At 40.1% G+C, this 20,681-nt stretch overlaps 1 protein-coding gene across 4 annotated transcripts in view; it reads left to right on the top strand.

Moving 5' to 3' along the window:
• Positions 1-20,681, top strand: part of LOC138754142 (AP2-associated protein kinase 1-like) — a 110,138-nt gene that overhangs the window by 17,676 nt on the left and 71,781 nt on the right. For all 4 annotated transcript variants that reach the window (XM_069918007.1, XM_069918005.1, XM_069918006.1 and 1 more), the window contains exons 2-5: positions 3,054-3,172; positions 4,788-4,896; positions 11,907-12,049; positions 12,609-12,730. In XM_069918007.1, the coding sequence (XP_069774108.1) occupies positions 3,116-3,172; positions 4,788-4,896; positions 11,907-12,049; positions 12,609-12,730 (431 nt within the window). In that variant the 5' untranslated portion in view covers positions 3,054-3,115. The remainder of the gene's footprint in view (positions 1-3,053; positions 3,173-4,787; positions 4,897-11,906; positions 12,050-12,608; positions 12,731-20,681) is intronic.

Below are 20,681 nucleotides of genomic sequence, written 5' to 3'. Positions count from 1 at the left end.
TTTGCTGTCTGATATGCTGTCTTCAGCATATTCTTCATTTTGGCCTGTAGAGTTTGAACCTAGCCACAGACATTGTGAGGACAGAAAGAGTTGAAATCCATTTCACTGTTGAATGTTTATTTACTTTCAAAAACCTTCTTGAGTAATATATTGGTATTTTACTTGCTTAATGAACTTAAGAAATAGAGTGACAGCTGATTTATGCCACTCAAGCTTTCCCATTCAACAGAATCATGATTACCTATCTCTGCATGCCTTGATTAATTTACTGCCCAAATATCTATCAGTCAATCTCAATCTCAAATATTCTCTGTGAACAAAGAGTCTGACAGTTTTCTAGGGAAGAGGATTCAAATGATCATAATTATTCTCCTCCAGTGAAACCTGACCTCTTGTATATCCATAGCTCCTTTGTCTTTCCAGGCAGTTTTTTTTTTCCTCTTCCTTGTCAAGTGTGGTGAGGGGCTGAGCTCTGTTCAACTTTCTGCACTGCCCATTTTAACCATGATAACGAAACAAAGCAGGGCTTGAACTTAATTTCCAGTGACCTTCATGGCTCTGTATGCTTGAAGTAGCCAATATGATAGGAAATCACAAGGAAATTTTCATGATCAACAGCTCGGAGTGTTCCATTTGGAGATCCAGCATCCTGTGTCTTCCTGCCTTTGTCCTCTCCTAAAGCTCTGCTGTTGTCTCCCAGCAGGGATCTGTGCTTGGTTATTCAGAGCAGCTTGTTGTGTGCCAGAGCAAATTGCTGCCCGCTGTCACTGCTGTCCTGGTGATTAATTTTGCTGCTTTGAATTTTGCATCTGTGCCACTCCTGCCACTGATCCAGGTTACTGTTGGAAGCAGCATCTGTGTTGGCTGAATTTAATCAATGATCAATGCTGACTACTAAAGTATAAAATGTCATTGGAAATAAACAGGAAAATCTAAAGCCTGTTCTTATTTGAAACATTCAAATGTTAATTGTTTATGTCAGGCCCAATAATTATGATCGTTGCATAAAGAGGAAAGAAATAACTTGAATTTATAGCACCCATCTCAGTCAAGGAAGCAATTTTGTGATGGTCTGTTGTTAATGTTGTAATGTAGAAAATGTAAGTGATACTTATTTTTTTTTAAATTTAGACATACAGCACGGCCATTTCAGCTCACGAGTCCATGCTGCCCAATTTACACCCAATTAAGCTACACCCCCCAGAACGTTTTGAACGGTGGAAGGAAACCAAAGCCCCCAGGGAAAACCCATGAAGACGTGGGGAGAACATACAAACTCCTTACAGACAACGTGGGATTCGAGCCCCGGACCCAGTCATTGACGCTGTAAAGGCGTGGCACTGACTGCTACACCAACTGTGCCACCCTTTAGTTTTGCCTGTGAGGGAACCAAAGTAAATGAATCCACCACCCCCCCCCCCCCCCCCGAGGTCTGGTTGGCTTGTTGTATCTACCATGAGTGGCTTTTTACTTTCTCAGCAAACCTTTAGCACCTTTTCCTGCTCAGGTTCCACTTGCTTGGTGTGTGATTGGTGTGGAATTATTCTGGATAGCAAGTTAACGAGAATGGGATGCAATCTTTTTGTACATTTGGCTTCTTTTTATTGAAAGGGTACAACAGGATATGGATCATTTGGAGATATTTAAGACAAGATTGGATGGATTTTTATAGATTGGGGCAATTAAGGGATATGGAAAAAAGGCAGGTGGGTGGAGATGACCCTATCATCTGGCTCAATGGGCCAGAATGACTACTCTTGCTCCAATTTCGTGGGTTCTAATGATGGATCATGTGAAGGAAGATGGCATGTTATATTTTGGCATTAGGGTCATCACAGACGTTTTGGGCCAAAGGGCCAGTTTCTGTGCTGTAATTTTTTTAAAGCAAAAAAAAAAATCAGTTTCCCTATCGGTTACAAGTCAATGAAAAGGCTGGAGATTTCAGTTGGTGCAACGCTGTCATGGCACCAGGGATCATGACTTGGGTAAGAATCCCACACTGTCTATAAGGATTTTGTACGTTCTCCCCATGTTTGCGTGGGCTTCCTCCCGGTGCTCCAGTTTCCTCCCACTCTTCAAAGACATACAATTGGGGTGCAATTGGGCGGCATGGGCTCGTGGACTGGAAAGAGCCCGTTACTGTGCTGTGTGTCTAAATTGAAAATTTTTGCTACTTTCCCTATTGAGGGAGAAACAAAGGTATCAAGTAGAGTCTTTCTAGGAAAAAGGGCTGGTTGGAGAAGGTTTCATTTGCAGAAATGAAAAGGAGAAATCAAGAGGCCATCCATATAGATAATTATCAGCCTTTTCTGTTTCGAGTTATCATCCTCTTTTGTCATTTGATAATAGCCATTGAGGACAGAGCAAAGGTTCATCAAAACAGTTGCTTTGTGTGTGTTTGGTTCTGATGTTGAGGAGGTCACATCCATAAATATATCATGAATCGCTTTCAAGTGTAATGATTGCTATGCCATTGATTTAATTTGACAGTTCAAGGTACAAGGTTCAAAACCAGCAGGATAGATAATGAGCATTTAAATTAGTATTCTTGTTTATATTTGACATGGATGTTAACTCAGAGCAGAGGCAGACAAGATTTTGAAAGTACTCATAGGTTAAATACTTAACCCCACCCCAGGTATCTGCCACCTGTGGGGATTGGTAGATGCTGAAAAGTAAATTTTCTGGTCACTTGAGACTGCGTGTTTTGTGATTGGCAAACTAACGACAAGGTGTGCCAACTTTAAGCTTCCATATTTTTTGCTTATTTATTTTCTGCGTTTATTTTTGCCGGTTGCTTGAGGCTACCAATTATTTGATTTCTGAATAACAGGGGTTTTACTGTATTTACAACAGAATGCACAAAACCTTTCATCTGTTAATAGGGGATAGTTCAAGAATCTTGACTTTGGATGGTAATGTGTGGAGACAGAATTGTTGGAGGTGTCTAAAATCCAGTCGGTCACTTTGATGAAGTTTACAGCAAATTCTGTATTTCGGATGATGGCCATGTAAATTCTGTTGGACTAATTTTCATCCTTGTATGTTTCCAGGTGGTTTTGCCATAGTATTCCTGGTGAAGACACACAATGGTGTTAAAAGTGCATTGAAAAGAATGTATGTTAACAATGAGCATGACCTACAGGTGTGCAAGAGAGAAATCCAGATAATGGTAAGTGGCAAATATTTGTCGGCATTGGTCATTAAAATAAGGAATTTCCAAAGGTCTTGTGCAATACAAGATTTGGTGATAATCTGTCCAATATTCTGACACAGTTGGTGGCACGTTTGACGTAGTGGTAGCGCATCACCCTTACTGCGCCAGTGATCGGGACCAGGGTTTGAATCTGACGCTGTTAGTAAGGAGGCTGTTAGTAAGGAGTTTCCCTGTGTCTGTGTGGGTTTTCTCCAAGGGCTCTAGAGTCCTCCCACCCTTCAAAAAAACATACTGAGGTGTAGGTTAATGGGGTATAAATTGAGCAGCACAGTCTTGTGGCCTGTTACAGTGCTGTATGCCCAAATTTAGCTTAATTCAAGGGTTCACTATTGCATTTGTGTCAATCTACCACAGGCAATGGTACCAGTCCATCATCTGGCTGTGTTATCTCAGGACAATGGTCATGGATTAACACAGGTGGAAATGATCCATGACTCCAGTTCAGAATTAACAGTAAGCAATATCTGGAATAAAGTGTGCATCCGGATACTTTGTTATTAACTACATTAGGCTTGTGTGTAATGCACCCAAGGAACTCTTGAATGAAGCTAAAGAGGAAAGTCTGCAGTGCAATACACAAATTTGCTGGAGAATCCTAGCAGGTACACGTCGTCTTTAGGAAGCAAAAGGGTTACCAATATTTCAGGCCAGAGCCCTTTATGAAGGTGTGAGCAAAATGTAGGCAGGCATCTGAATAATAAGGTGGGGGAGGAGAGGAGGGAGGAAGGAAGGGGCAGGGGGAGGAGCACTGGCCAAACAAGCAAGAGGTCGTAGGTGAATATGGGTGGGAGGGCAGGAGAATAAAAGCTGAGGTGATAGGGGGAGGGGGTAGCTATCTGAATGGAGAAGGAAAGGGGTGGAGAGCTAGAGGAAAGGAAACAGAGGGATGGGATGGCCAAATAGAAACTGGAGAAGTCAATTGGAGAGTGCCCAGTAGCAATTCTTACAATTTGAGGTAGCCTTGATTTGACAGTTCATGAGGTCAGGGAAATATATGTCAATGTGGGAATGGGTAAGGAATTAAAATGGTGGCTACTGGGAGGTCCCGGTTGCAGCAGACAGAGTGAAAGTACTCAACGACACAATTTCCCAGGATGTGTCCAGGCTCTCCAACGTAGAGAAGGCCTGTTGCGGTCACATACTTGCACGGGACTGGAGTGGCGCACACGTACAGGCTGTTTGCTGCTGGTGACGACGCGCAAAACATGTAACGCTCATGCACAATCCGTTGTTGCTGATGACGCATCCGTGGCAACGTGCAAGAAATGTAATGTGCATGCACAGGCTGGAAAGGAAGTTCATACAGCATGATAGTTTACGTGATTGCGCAGGGTCTAGGGAGAAGAAGGAGGTGTTGCGAAGGGAATAATAAAATGTCAACATCACTTTGTTTGTACTGAAGAATGAGTGAATGTGCTCTTTTAATGGTTTATGTAATGTCTATCTGGCAGTCCCCTGCAGGCCACAACAGGAATCACTGAATTCATTTTTGAATAGTAGTTTGGACAACAGTGTGATGTTAATAGAAACAAGTGTTGATTCTTTGACCATATTGTTCTCTTTGTTATAGAGGGACCTAGCAGGGCACAAGAACATTGTTGGGTATATTGATTCCAGCACAACAGCTGTAGGTTCTGGAGAAGTCTGGGAAGTGCTGATCTTAATGGATTTTTGTCGAGGTGAGGAATTTACTTCTAATATATTTTAGAGCCTGCACTAATGCAATGTAATTAAGTGTGATGTGATTAGTTTAGAGCTGGGAGATGAAGTAACAGTCCACTTAAATTTTTGCTTTTATCTACTAATACGTTGTGAAGAATAAATCGATCATTCTGAAAAAAAGTGGCAGAAATTCATAGACGTAACTTTATTAGTAGCTGTTTGCCATTATTTGGACAGCTAATTATGAGTGTTGTTATTTCGGTGAAATTTCCTAACCTTTCTACAAATTTTTGGATCAACTTCAAAATCAAAAGATAATCCTTACAAGTTATTCCAACCTTGCATTGAATTTGACTGTGCTGTCTTACAATATCAGCAGACTGAATCTGTATCAGTTACATAAATGCAATGGTTCTTGAAGAAGAGAATGAAAACATTTAGAAAAACTATGATAGTATTTTTTAAAATATATAAATTATCTTTAAACCAATCAGGAGGATATGGCAGTGGTTCACAACTTCTCATCCCAGTTTATTTTAATTCCTTACCCATCTAAATCCAATCTGCTAGACCCTGCTTTATAAGTGCACAGAGGACATCCAGGGTATTCTTGTTCAAACCTTAGAACACTACAGCACAAAAAGAGGTCATTCGGCCCTTCTAGTCTATGCCAAACTATTGTTTTGCTTTGGCCCCACTGACCTGCAGCTGGTCAATATCCCTCCATACCCCTCCCATCCACTGACCTGTCCAAATTTATCTTGAATGTAAAAATTGAGTCTGCATTTACCATTTCAGCTGGCAGCTCATTCCACATTCTGTGTGAAGAAGTTCCCCCTAATGTTCCCTTTAAACTTTTCCCTTTTCGCCCATCATAATTTTGTAGATGTCTTTATCATTTCTCCCCTCATTCTTATTCACTCCAAGGAATAAAGTCCTAACATGTTTAACCTTTCCCTGTAACTCAGCTCCAAGTCCCAGCAAATGTGGCCTCACCAATGTCTTATACAACTTCACTATAACATCCTAACTTCATTACTCAATACTGATTCATGAAGGTGACTGTGCCAAAAATTCTGTTTACAACCCTATCTACCTGTTCCGCCACTTTCAGGAAATGATGTACCTATATTCCCATCTACCTCTGTTCTAGCGTCCTACTGTTTACTGTTTTTGTCCTACCATGGTTTGTCCTTCCAAAGTGCAATACTTCACGCTTGTCTGCATGAAATTCCATCTGCCATTTTGCAGCCCACTTTTCCAGTTGGTCATCTGCAAGCTTTATAAGCCTTCCATGTTATATAAATGTATTATACACATGTTTCGTATTTTAAAATTTAAATTAAAAATTTTGTTACTTACCAGTAATGTAAGTAAAGCATCTCCTACATTAATGTGGCCTACAAGTCCATGCTGCCCAATTTACACTCAATTAACCTACAGCCCCAGTACGTTTCGAATGGTGTGAGGAACCAGAGCCCCCAGGGAAAACTCACAGAGGCTCGGGGAGAGCATACATCCTCTTTACAGACAGCATGGGATTCAAACCTGGGGCCTAATCACTGGTGCTGTAAAGGCGTTGCACTAACTGCTATACCAACCATTCCAGTTGTTGCTGACCATTGGCATCCTTCTTCTCGTCGTGCTCCACATCATTAATGCCCTTTCAATGGGATGAAAGAAAGGGAATTGGTTGAAATCTGGGCTATTGGCTGTGCACACAAATTTTGGAAGTGAGGAGGGGTATACTCCTTGAATGAGACCAGCAATGGCAGCTCCTATTAGTTGTACACATTTTAGCAAACCCAGCCATGCACGAAGTAGCATTACACGAATGGCATGAAATGAATATTATGTGGTAAGTTGTATCTGGTAGAAAATGCATCAGTGCCAACAAACCACCTAACCATTTCTTTTGCAATCTGGATGGAGAACCCAGGTTGAGGAGGACAAATTGAGTTACGATAATGTGTATGCAACCTTGTAAGATAATTAAAATACATCTAGGGATGTGAAAACGTTAAAGTTGACTTTTCTTGTCACCAATCCCATGTGGAAAAGCCAAGTTTGGGGGTTGTTTAAAACTGTGGCACATTTACCACAGTAAGTGATGCAAAATGTTCACTTCTCAGCTGAAATGTTTCAAGTTCAAGTTTATTTATCATCCAATTGTACAAGTACAACCTGACAAAACAGCGTTCTCCAACACACACAAAATGCATATACAAACATAACACTATACATATGTATAGTGTACTTATTGCCAAATACTAAAATAAATAAATATTTGGTAAATGAATAGTTGAGTCAATTCTATTTATGTAATTGCAAAGTGGTTCTTGCATTTGCTTTCTTTGTGAGATGATTGACTTTGTTATCACATGCTAAAGTCATTCGCCAAGATGGGCTTGGAAAGACGAGCAATTGCTATCACTTTATTGGATACTTTTCCTGCTTATAGTTGAAAAGTCATTCCAGAATGTCTTTCTTCCCACACTTTTTTTTTAATCCCAAACCAATCCTTTTGGATTTTCTTGTGTTATGATGAGACTAGAATTACTATATTGTGAAAGTGAACAATTTGGGTTCCCATGCCCTTCTGAAACCAGCTCTTTATACAAAAGAATTTTACCAATTAATTTTTATCTGTTTGTGCTCCAAATCAATTATAGGAGAGTGAAGCTTGGGGAGAGAGACAGAAGCTCCTGTAATATATAGAAAAATATTTATTTTTTTAATGGAAATACTTTGCTGAAAGTCTGGGACAATGCAGGAGCCAGCAAACAGCAGATTTTTCTAAACTTAAAATCCCACAGAAGAAATCACTTTGATGCAAATCCTGGTTCTTGTTGGAGGGTGGGTTTTGGCAACTTGCCTATGTATATAATGATATGGATTTAAAAGTTCAATTCACTTGGCACACATTTGCTTCACACTTTGCAACATCCAGACATTAGGAATTGTCCTTGTGCAAAATTATAGGCACTGATCAATGTTCTTAATACTTGATCAAGGACATCTACATGAGGCAGTGTCAATAAAAAAGCAACTTTAGATAGAGGTGGAGGGGATGAGCAAATGTAGGTTCTTGGGAGTCACTATCTTGAAAGATCATTCCTGGAACCAACACACCAATGGCATCGTGAAGAAAGCCTCTACTTCCTCAGGAGTTTGCAGAGGAGCTAGTGGAGTTGTTCAAGTGAATCGGTACGGACTTGAAGGGCCAACATGGCCTGTTTCCATGCTGTAAACGGTTATATGGTTATATGATATTCCGCTTGGGAGTGCAGCATGTTTCCCGGCCCTTTCAAGTGATGGAAATCTACAACTATGATTATCATAAAAAACAAAATGGGGGAGGAGTCACATGATGGAGTAGTGGCCGGTTGGGGAACTCCAGCCCTCTCCAGAAAATTAAAATAAAGACAGTGAAAAAACAAAGGCACAAACACAAAAACCAAAATAAAGTGAAAATAAAGGTGTGGAGAAAATGGCAGCGAAAAAAGAAAAGTCAAAAGCAACGGGAAGAAGAGAAGAAGAAAGGATGTCGGAAGAAGAAGGTGAAGGCCTTACCTGTCCGAGGAGGCCCGCCGCGGAGAGAGAAGCCCGCTCCCTAAGGTCAGTTGAAGTCCCGAACTCGGGACTACAAAAATGGCTCACGGAGCCAAGCAAAAGTGCGCAACCGCGCATGCGTGACTCCTCGCACATGCATGATGAGCAAGACAAAAATAACACTGACGGGAGGGGGGACCAGCTGAGGAGTCGATCTCCACAGCTGAGAATGACAGCTACAGTACAACAAGAAGAAGAGAACATAGAAAACAACAAGAACAAGAAAGAAGAGAGTAAAAAGAAATCAAAGAAACAACAGATGACCAACCCAGAGGAAGAAGACCAGCAGGAAGACACTTCTAATAAAAATAAGAAGACCAAAAATACCCAACAAAATAAAACAAACAAACCAACAAGAAAACCAGAAGAGACTGAGGCAAAGGACACAGATCCTGGAGTGGACTCAGAAGAAGAAGAGGAAGAACACAGAGAAATGAAAGATGAAGGGAAGGGCAAGACAATGGATATATTTTTTTTAAAGAATATATGGAATCAGTAAAAGAATGGCAGTCACAAGAATTCAGTGAAATAAAAAGAAGAGTAAAAAGTACAGAAGAAAAAGTGAATAGATTAGAGATGATCATGTCAGATATAGGAAAAAGAGTGGACAAGGTGGAAGAACGAGAAACAGCCATAGAAATGGAAGTAGATGACTTAAGAAAGAAATTAGAAGAATCTGATAAAAAAGTTAAAGAGACACAAGAGCTGTTAGCTCAGAAGATAGATATAATGGAAAATTATAGTAGAAGAAACAATACAAAGATAGTGGGCCTTAAGAAAAATGAAGAAGGCAAGAATATGAGAGAATTTATAAAAGAATGGATCCCTAGGGTCCTAGGAAGACCAGAACTATAGGAAGAAATGGAAATAGAAAGGGCACACAGAACATTAGCCCCTAAAACACAACCACAACAAAAATCAAGATCCATTCTAGTAAAATTCTTAAGATATACAACAAGAGAAAATATATTGGAGAAAGCAATGAAGAAAATAAGAGAAGACAAAAAACCACTGGAATACAAAGGTCAAAAAAATTTTTTCTATCCAGATATAAGTTTTGAACTCCTGAAGAAGAGGAAGGAGTTTAATGCAGCAAAAACAATCCTATAGAAAAAAGGATATAAATTTATGCTAAAGTATCCAGTGGTATTTAAAATAATTTATACCAGGGCAGCAAAACAGACTATTCTTGGATCCAGAGGAAGCAAGAAAATTTGCAGAACAACTACAAAACAGACAGAGAGAGGAAGATATGTAACGAGAACAAAAATGACCTCAAACTATATGTATATGTGTATGTAGGTATGTATATATTAAAAAAAAATAGAATATAGGTAAGAACTAAGAAGGGGAAGAAAGGAAGTATGGAGGGAATTAAGAGAGTGACCTTTGTTGTATATGAAAATTAAAATCTTTTCTGGGGGGCTGAGTGGGGAGGAGTTACGGTCACTGCGAAATCATTTGACGCTTGCGAGTGAATTCGCAAATCCAAATGGAGAGGGGAGATGTGGTTGCCCGACAAGGGATAAAGGGCAACTCAGGAAGGGGAGGGGATAGTGGAGTTAAAGAAATTTTAGATAGGAGAATAAGGGAAATGTTTTATGTTTTAGAAATGTTGTCTTATAAAGTGTTCAAAAAGAGAAAGCAGAAATGGATAAGAAGGAAAGGTGATGATGAGGAAACGGAAAGGAAAGATAAACAAAGTATGAAATGGCTATGTTGAACTATATGACTTTAAATATTAATGGAATACATAACCAAATCAAAAGGAAGAAACTGCTAAATTTACTGAAAAAATAAAAATTGATATAGCATTCGTGCAAGAAACACACTTAACTGAAGTGGAGCACAAGAAGTTAAAGAGAGATTGGATAGGACATGTAACAGCAGCGTCATATAATTCAAAAGCTAGAGGAGTAGCTATATTAATCAGTAAAAATGTACCAATTAAAATAGAAGAGGAAATAATAGATCCAGCAGGGAGATATGTAATGATAAAATGTCAGATATATTCGGAGTTTTGGAATTTACTCAATGTATATTCACCTAACGAAGAAGATCAAAAATTTATGCAAGATATTTTTTTGAAGATAGCAGGCACGCAAGGGAACATACTAATAGGAGGGGATTTCAACCTTAATTTGGATTCAAACATGGATAAAACTGGGAAAAAAATTAACAGAAAGAACAAAGTAACTAAATTTATAATTAAATCGATTGAAGAAATGCAACTTTTGGATATATGGAGGAAACAACACCCAAAGGAAAAGGAATATTCATATTATTCGGGTAGACATAAAACATACGCAAGAATAGACCTATTCCTGTTATCAGCTCGCATGCAAGACAGAGTTAGAAAAACAGAATATAAAGCTAGAATATTATCGGACCACTCACCCCTGATATTGACAATAGAGTTTGAGGACATCCCTCCAAGAATGTATAGATGGAGATTAAACTCCATGCTACTTAAAAGGCAGGATTTTAGAGAATTCATTGAAAGACAAATTAAAATGTACTTTGAAATAAATACGGAATCAGTGAAAGATAAGTTTATACTATGGGACGCAATGAAAGCATTCATCAGAGGGCAAATAATAAGTTATGTAACCAAGATGAAGAAGGATTACAATCAGGAAACAGAGCAGTTGGAAAGGGAAATAGCAAATATAGAAAAAGAATTAGCAATGAAGGAAGACACAACTAAAAGAAGAGAATTGGCAGATAAAAAAATAAAATATTAAACACTATAAACCGGGGACATCTACCACCTAAAGTGACAGAAGGAGAAGAGAATGAAAAGAACTGACTCAGTGGAATTTCTTGTTTGTTTTTATTGAGTGACAACATTATTTGACAGGTTTAATGTATCCTTTTTTCTGAACTTTAAATGAATGGGAGGGGAGGTGGGGAGGGAGGGAGGGGAGGAGGGAGGGGAGGAGGGAGGGCGGGAGAAAACGACACTATATGTTCAGGAGGGAAAATGTATGTATCTTGATCAATGTGGTTTATGGTGTGAAAAATAAAAAAATTTAAAAAAAACAAAATGGGGAAGGTTTTGCCTGTGATGTCCTGGGCTGTGTCCATTACCATTTGCAGGGCTTTACTCTCAGGGATCCCCATACCAGACCATGATGCAGCCGGTCAGCACACCTTCCACCATACATCTGTAGAAATTTGCCAGGGTTTCCAATATTATACCAAATTTCCGCAAACCTAAGTTTTACCAACTCCTACCATGAGAACGTGTTACGATTTTATCAACTTTTTTTATTGTGCTGTCTTGCACATCTCTTTGATCTCTCATAGTTTCTTTTAAGCTTAAGTATTTCTTATGAACACCAGCCTCTATTTTGCTTTTGTTCAGAGCATTGTTTTATAAAATTGGGTTAAAATGTTGTTGTTCTTGTTGCAGGAGGTCAAGTGGTGAACCTGATGAACCAGCGGTTGCAAACAGGATTCACTGAGAACGAGGTGCTTCAGATATTTTGTGATACATGTGAAGCGGTCGCAAGGTTACATCAGTGCAAGACCCCCATCATCCACCGAGATCTAAAGGTGAACAGATCATCTACTCTTCAGTAAGGAAGCTCAGTAGGCTTTCCTGCAGCAACGTTCCCTGTCAATGTTCTTGAAAGTGGGAAGGGTTTTGCCTGCAATGTCCTGACTGTGACCACTACCTTTTGGAGGGCTTTGTGCTCAGGGGTATTAGTGACCCCATAACAGACCATGATGAAGCCGATCAGCACACTTCCCACACGCATCTGTAGAAATTAGCCAGGGTTTTTAGTGTCATACCAAACCTCCGCAACCCCTGAGTAAGTAGAGGCGGTGATGTGCTTTCTTCACGATGCCATTAATGTGTTGGGTTCAGAAAAGATCTTCTGAGATGGTGACTCTCAGTTACTTAAATTTGCTCGCCCTCTCCACCTCTGATCCCTCAATGATCACTGGATTGTATACTATAACCAACATTTCAGGCCAAATGTGGGCAGGCACCCGAACCAAAATGACCAGGGAGTTATGAATTTTAAAGCCTATGCTGTTTTTGTATCGTCGAATGAGGCACATAAGTGGATGATTTTCATTGTTTGATATTTGTGCTGTTTATCTTTAGGTTGAAAATATATTGCTTCATGACAAAGGGCATTATGTCCTCTGTGACTTTGGAAGTGCAACTAATAAATTCCAGAATCCACAGGTTGAAGGAGTTAACACTGTTGAAGATGAAATTAAAAAGTAAGCGTCTTTATTTTTTTCCATATTTTGCAATAAATTGATTATCAATTAATATCATAAAACTAAAAAATTGTTTTTGGTCATTCGTTCAAGTTATGTGGACTTTGCAGGCTGAGCCATCTTTGTGCCCAATCCTAATTGCCCACAAAAAGGTTCTGGTGAGCAGCCTTGTTGAATTACTGCGATCCTGGAGTTGTGGGTATGCAATTATTGCCCTGAACGGGTAATCCAGAGGTTGGTTAAATTTAGTTGTGGTTCGCTGTCCACTTTTTATGGAGTTCTAGATTGTCATTGCAAGGAAGGGAGGAGAACTTGATGCTCTTATCTGATCCAGTGGATACAGTATCCAGCTAAACTCTGTATGCCAAGGAAAAGACTGGCCACCACCTCGGTGTAGCTACAGATGTTTAAACATAGCTTTGAGATCAAATATGTGGATGCAAATTCCACATCAGAGAGAGCTAAATGTTTTGGATTATGCAGTGAAGTACCTGTTAATATATTTCTTGTCAACAGTAGCTGTTTTGAGAGTTTGTGGTAATTTGTGCACGTTAATGTGGTCTTATTTTCATGATAAAGGCAATCGAGGCTTAGTTTTTTGATGAATTTGACGCCTTTAGGGTAGGGTTTTTACCCGGTCTTCCTTCAAGACTTTCTGTAATTATAGGGCAGCAAATGGATTTTGATGTACTTTGCTTGTCGTCTTTCAACGATTGGAAGCACCTCAGGAGGTTTTCACCCAACTTCAAAGGATCTCCTGTTGCTGCCTGATGAAATAATTCCAGCAATGAATGTTTCAGCTCCAGCTACATGTAAAAGATCAAAAAGGTGGCAGAGAAGATGAATGACTTCAATTTGTGCAAATTGTCAGAACTTATTAATGATTCAGGCTTTATCTTGAATTGGTATGAAATGCTTTCAAAATAGCTTCACCAAACTTGGATAAATTATTTGCTCAAGGTCCAGAAACATTGCTGAAGGTCTGCTTTTATTGACCATCCCTAATTGCCAATGAGAAGATCTTCTTGACAGAGTTCTGGTAACCACTTAGCATTCTGTTTGATTCTCAGTAACCTCCCAATCATCTCCAGTTTTGGGATTGCTGAGACAGGAAGTAATCAGGAACATGAGCAATACATGTGTATTCTTGCTTCTGCTCTCTTTTTTAAATCATCATTTGTTGCTGACATTTTTGCTATTTGATTCCTGTTTATGATGGTGCCAAACACAATCAAATAGCGTCCACAAAAATACAAAAGTTGTGGAAATGTTTTGATTTTGACATCATCGTCGTAACTGTTCCAGAAGTCTTATCCTGAGCAGGAACTGACTTAATTTTTATACAAGCAAAAGTGACAGACTAGCTTCTCATTGCATGTTACACCAAAGGATGTATAAGATGCAAATCCAACTTACAAACTGGGTCTGTACACCGCAGGTTGCCCGACACTGTTGAAAACAGTGTACCAGAAATGCTGTTGTTGCAATGCTAGAGAAACAGCAGGTCAAACCGTGTACTTTATCTTGGCAAATCGCTTTTGATAAACGTGAATGTTTCAGACTTGAGTCCTTTATCACAGTGTGCAGCAAGGATTACAGATGGGGAGCATGAGAGAGATTACCACAGGATTTTTGTTTTGTGGGAAGGGAGACAAGTTTGGTGAGTTCAACGAGCAACGGGTCTAGACACAAGTTGAACACAGGAAGGATCTTTATTAAAATATAAGGGGGATCGCAACAGAAATTATACACACTCTCAAACACAACACAGTATGATCAGTCACATCAGACTTGACACTACTGATATTAACAACTGTGTGCAGATTTATAAGCACAGTACAATCCAGTCACATCAGATACAATGTCTACCGATACTAGCAGTTGTGTACAGACTTATCACAACCAAGGATTACGATATGTTACCGGCAGTTCCTTGTCTAATGTGGGTATGGCTCCAATGCTATCTGCAACACTAAGATGCAACAGCTCCGGCCCCTATGTAGTGCACACCTTACCAACATTACCTCCAGCGTTGTTCACAGTTCATGACCTTGACTGGAGTAAGGTTCATCACAGGACTGGAGCCAAAGAAGAAGAGCTGTTCTACATGGTGGATTTTAATAGTACAGTAAGCTGGAGGATTTGGCCCAGGTGATCACTAGGGCCAATGGTCAGATGTGCACTAATGGGTGGGTGGTCCAACCTTGATTGGTAGGCGATGCAACTTTTGACTAGGTATTTGCCGATAGGGTCGAGATTCTCCACACTACAACTCCCTTCGGAGAACTTCTCCAGGGTAGATATCCCTCGAAGAAATTTCAGAGTTTTTCAGTAGACACAAGTAAAACCCAAAAGTCTGCAGACACCATGATTGAAGTAAAATTACATTGCTGGAGAAACTCAGCAGGTCATGTACTTTATATAGCAAAGACAAAGATCAGGTGCACTGGTTTGTCTTTCTCTGGTACTGTAGGGGTTGCGATGTGGGAATCGTTGTTTGACTCTGAAGACATAAAAATAAGTCGATATTCAAGATTCTTTTATTGTCATAAAACAGAAAATGTAATATTGCACAAAATTTCCTTTGGTCTGCTGTAAGGCGGACAAAGGGTCTCCATTAGTACTGCCTGGTGCCCTTTACAGTAAGAGAAAGAGAAGCAAAAGGGAGCCCCTTCAGAGACACTGAGTGTCCGTGGATTTGCCTCCAGCTTTCCCACAGCATCTGCAGCCACACAGACACCTGTTCTATCTGCGCAAACCTCTGATACGATCAGGAAGCCTTCAACACCTGAGACCCTTTGGCACCCCCTTCCTGCCCTCAGCACCCTATACCTGGTTCCCATGAGCCAGTTTCCAGCAACCCACAACCTGCATTTGCCCTTTCACCACAAGTCACCAACAGGCCGCAGCCTATAATAGGAGCTTCAACCACTGACCCCCCCCCCCGCCCCCCCCACCCCTCCCCATCGCTGGTCTGCTGCTGTAGTCAGTCCTGTAGGGTTGTCTCCCATGCTCCTCATGAGAAACAGTACTGAAAAACACATTTACATTGCATCTCGAATTTGTCACATTTACAAATATTTTGAACCATTCTCAATTAAAATGGATTTTTAGAAAATCGCATTTGCAGTGCCCAAGCTAGCCACCAAGACATAGTGAACAAGGTGGGAATCTTATCCCAAGAAAACAGCAGTGAGAAGTGACTGGAAAAGAAATAGAATACATCTTGATGTGGTTAAATGACAGCTTCAAGAGATCCCCAGAGGTCCAAAAATCTGTTTCTATGCTCTTAACATTGCATGCTCTCATTTAGTTTTAGGGAATAGCATGTATTACATTCCAAGGCAACTTGTTTTCCTATTTTGTCAAAAAATCCGAGGATACTTCCCAAAACACTGGCAAGAATCCCATTCAACTAGTTATGGAGTAATTGCATAAAATCAGTTCTTAACTGTAAAGACAAAGGGCCTTGAATTTGTACAGGTATTGCACTCTTCATGACCGAGGCAGTCAGAATCAGAATTTGAACATGTCAAGAAATTAGTTGTTTTAAGGCAGGATGACTTTGCAAATATTGGTATAAATCATTGGTTCATTTTCCATTCAGAAATCTGATGGCGGAGGGGAAGAAGCTGTCCTTGTGTCACTGGGTGCTCATCTTCAGTCTCCTGTACCTCTTTCCCGATGATAGCAGAGTGAAGAGGGATGGCCTGGTGGTGGGTGTCCTTGAGGATAGAGGCTGCTTTCTTCAGACACCGTAGATGACCTGGATGGGGTGGAGGCTGTTGCCCATGATGAGTTCACGACTCTGGAGTTTTTTTTTCTTCCCTGTCCTGTGCCAGACACGGATGCAACCAGACAGAATGCTCTCCATGTGACACCTGTAGAAATTTCCGAGAGTCTTTGGTAACATTCTAAAGAATCTTGGAGGCAATTGAGTCTTTTTGAGTACAAATGTACATTAAATGAGGAAAAATGGCTGTATACAGCAACGTTCCACAGATAGCAATGCACTGCTAGTCATTCATTTTGATTAAGCAATATAGAATGATATAGTGGTACTTAACTAAGAGAGCATTGGTTTAATATCTGATCATAAAGATGCCCTTTTTAACTAAGCAGCCTTCCCCCAATACCGTAGTGCAGTATCAGCTCCCCTCTAGAAGGCGTAACCTTCTAGCTCGGGGGTGAGAGTGCTGGAATAAAGTCAGTTTATGATGAGATGTTTCTCTTTATTTCAGTCAAAATCACCAGTTCTCTGGAGGCGCATCAGCCTGCTTGGAAAAGATTATATAGAGGCTGAACTTGTCTGTGATCCATAATTATTGCACCAAGTAGGAGCTGGCATTTTTCCCAGATACAGATAGCAATCACAATGCAAAAATACATTGAAAGAATCAACTGTGCCTCAGACACCTCTTGAGTATTGTTTCCCATATATTTAATTTATTGTTCTGTATTTAATTTTGCAGATAGTTAATGAGATCAGTATGGAAGGATGTCTTAATTTTTCACTGCACTATATCTCTTGAAATTACTAATGAATATCTTAAATATTCCTTCAATTAAAATCATCCTTGAATATACAGGCTAAATAGTTTGCTTGCACTGAGCCATCAAACTTGGATGGTATCATTAGAATTTGTAAATGGTTGTCATGTGTAATCTTCCAATTATATCGCTGAAAATCTGCATTTATACATTTTCTCTTTCTAACTGCATCATATCTGATGATGGCAGCACGGTTAGCACAACACTATTACAGCACCAGTGTCCTGGGTTTGAATTTGGCACTGATTATAAGGAGTTTGTCGTCCGTTTCCGCCCCCCCCCCCCCACCTTTGTCCACGTGGGTTTCTTCTGATGCTCCGTTTTCCTCCCACATTTCAAAGACGTACGGGGTTAGTGAGTAAATTGGTCACTTAGTTGTAATTGGGGGGCATGGGCTTGTGGCTGGAAGGGCCTGTTGCCTGCTGTATATTTAAATTTAAATAGGATTAAGTAATGATAGTTAATTGTATGATAGCAATACTTTTCAGTACATTCTTACAATATGAGTGAAACGGGTGCAACTAAGTACATGGTATAAGCTGACTGAGATTCCTAATAAAGTGATTTCTTACTCCACAATAATTAGAACCCCCCCCACCACGACCTACCTCCCATCTGAAGGTACACATAAAATGTCAGGAAATCTTATAGCTTCATGAAACATTTTTGTAAATTGCTGGTTTTCTTGCCCTCAGCAACTATTCTAAGCTAACAGACAAATAGTTACAGATGATAATGCTGCACACTTGCTATTTGTGAATGTCTGCCCAGCTGCTTCAGTGACCGTTGGCTGGTGGCACTTTCAATCTACTGTGATGAAGCACATGGAGAAGTGTGTTATGGAGCAAATCAACTCCCGTTTCCTGGACTCGCTTCATTTGGCCAGCTTGTTGACCCGCCATTATGGGTTGGATCACCTGGATTGCAAGAACACTTCTGAAAGGCAAAACTAATAATCAAACTCAAGGCTTTGAGATTCTTCGATTTGCGAGTGGATCATCAATTTTCTCATTGGTGGATGCTGAGTGTGATTTGGCAACATTACCTCTGCTCATTGACCATCGACATGGAGCTACTTCAAGAGTCTGAGTTCAACCTCCTGCTCTTATATGCTCACGGCTGCATAGCCAAGTTCATTTTCAAGGCAGCATATACATTTGCTGATGACGCCTCTGTTGTTGGTCCAATAACAGGAAGGGATGAATCAAAATATTGGATGAAAATTGAGAATCGGGCTGTGTGGTGCTGGAACGACAATCTTGGCCTTGATGTCAGCAAGACTCAGGATCTTATTGTGGACTTTTGGAAGGGGAGGCTGAGGGACTATGCATACACTATGTCTTCATTGACTCTCATTGAGTCTTATAACTCTCAACAGTCAATATATTGATTACCAAACAATCAATTATAGAACAATAGTTTGCAGAATCAGAATTCATCGTCATGAACATGTTATGAAGTTGTTGTTTTGTGACAGAGTCACCGTACAAGCATTTCTATAAACCACTGTACAAAATAAATGAAAATAGTGCAAGAAAAAGACAAAGAAAAGCAGTGTCATTGGTTCGTTGATCATTGAGGAATCTGATGGTGGAGGGGAAGAAGCTGCCCTTGTGCCGCTGAGTCTTCAGGCTCCTGTACCTTTTTGAGTTGGTAACAGAGTGAAGAGAGTATAGCATGGATGGCGGGGGTCTTTGAGGACGGAGGCTGATTTCTTAAGACTCCGTCTCTTATAGATGTCCTCGATGAAGGCTGGCGCCCAGGACATTGCAGGCTGAGTTAGCAACCCTCTGGAGTTTTTACTTGTCCTGAGCATTGTCACATCAGACAGCGATGCAACCAGCCAGAGTGCTCTTTATGGCATACCGGCAGAGGTTCTCGAGTCTTTGGTGACGTATTGAATCTCTTCAAACTCTTCACAAAGTATAGCCTCTAGCGAGCCTTCTTCGTGATTGCATAATGAGCTGATGTAATAGAACCGTTTCAGACTTTTCATGATTTCTCCTGAAAAATGCAGAGCGGAAGATAGTTGATGCATACATAAACTATACCTTGGTCACTCACAGAACTATGGCAGTTGGATTGATTGTAATAACCCGGTCTGGCTCACTATAGAGTTCACACAACATGTTGCCTGGCTTTAAATAAATCAAACATATCCAACATAGACTGTATTGAGACTAAAGCTCTGAAGAAATGTCATGTTGATCCAAACTAGCTTTCTGGGAGACACTTCTGAAAATTGTTCGCAGTTAAGGTAGAGGTGAAGAGAAAAGCTAATAAAAGTAAAGGTTGAAGTGAAACCCGAAAGTCTGCAGGCTCTGTGATTGCAATAAAAACACAAAAATGCTGGTGGAACTCAGCAGGTCTCATAGCACCCATAGGAGGTCAAGGGAAATGTTGGTTGGTTATTTCCACTGCTGATGGAACAAAGAAGTGTGTTAATGAAACAGAAGGGCCCAGATCCCACAACCAATTATGATCTCATAGGTGTAGGAGTACTAATATATTTCAGACTTGTTTAACAGCAGATTTGTTATAAATAGTCATTCTTAGCATGTTTCTGTAAGCTGCTTCAAAGAGAAAATACTTCTGGCTGATGGAACTAAAATTCTTGGAAAAGTTCTCTGTTTTCTAAATTCTATTGGATAGATTTAGGTTTTCTATTTTAAAATGCTGTTACATATTAAAATCTATCAAAGAGATGGTTTTAGGCATGTTGCCTCGATCACAAAAACACGAGAAGAAATAGGAGCAGGAGAAGGCCACCTCGCTCCTCAAGTCTCTCCTGCCATTCCATTTGATCTTGGGTGATTTGTGCCTGTGTCAATTTCACGTGGTCCTCAATTCTTTCAAAAGGATATCAACCACCCACCTCTTTAAGTGATATTAACTATTAAAGCTAGTGAATTCCAGACATTTGCCACCTTTTCTGAGAAGAAATTCTTAGCACCTTAGTTTTAAATGACTGCCCCCTTTATTTTACAACAATGTCTTGAAAATTTACCCTGATACTACCCCACTGGGTTTTGTATGTTTCAATAAGAGCCTTATTCATCCTCCTAAACCCCAACGAAAACCTGTCTAACTTTTAAAAATCCTTAATGATATTATGATAGGGCTATCCATACATCCCAGGATCGAACTCTGAATCTCTTCTACATGGCATCCAGTGATAATGTATCAGATCTCAAAGAAGGCAACCAAAACCGTAAACAGTGTTCCAAATGTGGCCTCACCACCATGATATACATTGGTGGCAAAGCTTGACTGTTGTTAAATTCTAGTCCCCTTTCAATACAGACTATTTGCCTTCCTAACCACCTGCATGCTAACTTTCTGTATTTAATGGATAAGAATCCCAGAACCTTCCACTCCAGGCATTCTCCACTTAAGTGGA

The sequence above is a fragment of the Narcine bancroftii genome, chromosome 2 (genome assembly GCF_036971445.1).
Source record: "Narcine bancroftii isolate sNarBan1 chromosome 2, sNarBan1.hap1, whole genome shotgun sequence".
NCBI classification, from domain to species: Eukaryota; Metazoa; Chordata; class Chondrichthyes; order Torpediniformes; family Narcinidae; genus Narcine; species Narcine bancroftii.
The sequence above is the reverse complement of the archived record's forward strand: the minus strand, read 5'-3'. Positions and strand labels throughout refer to the sequence as shown.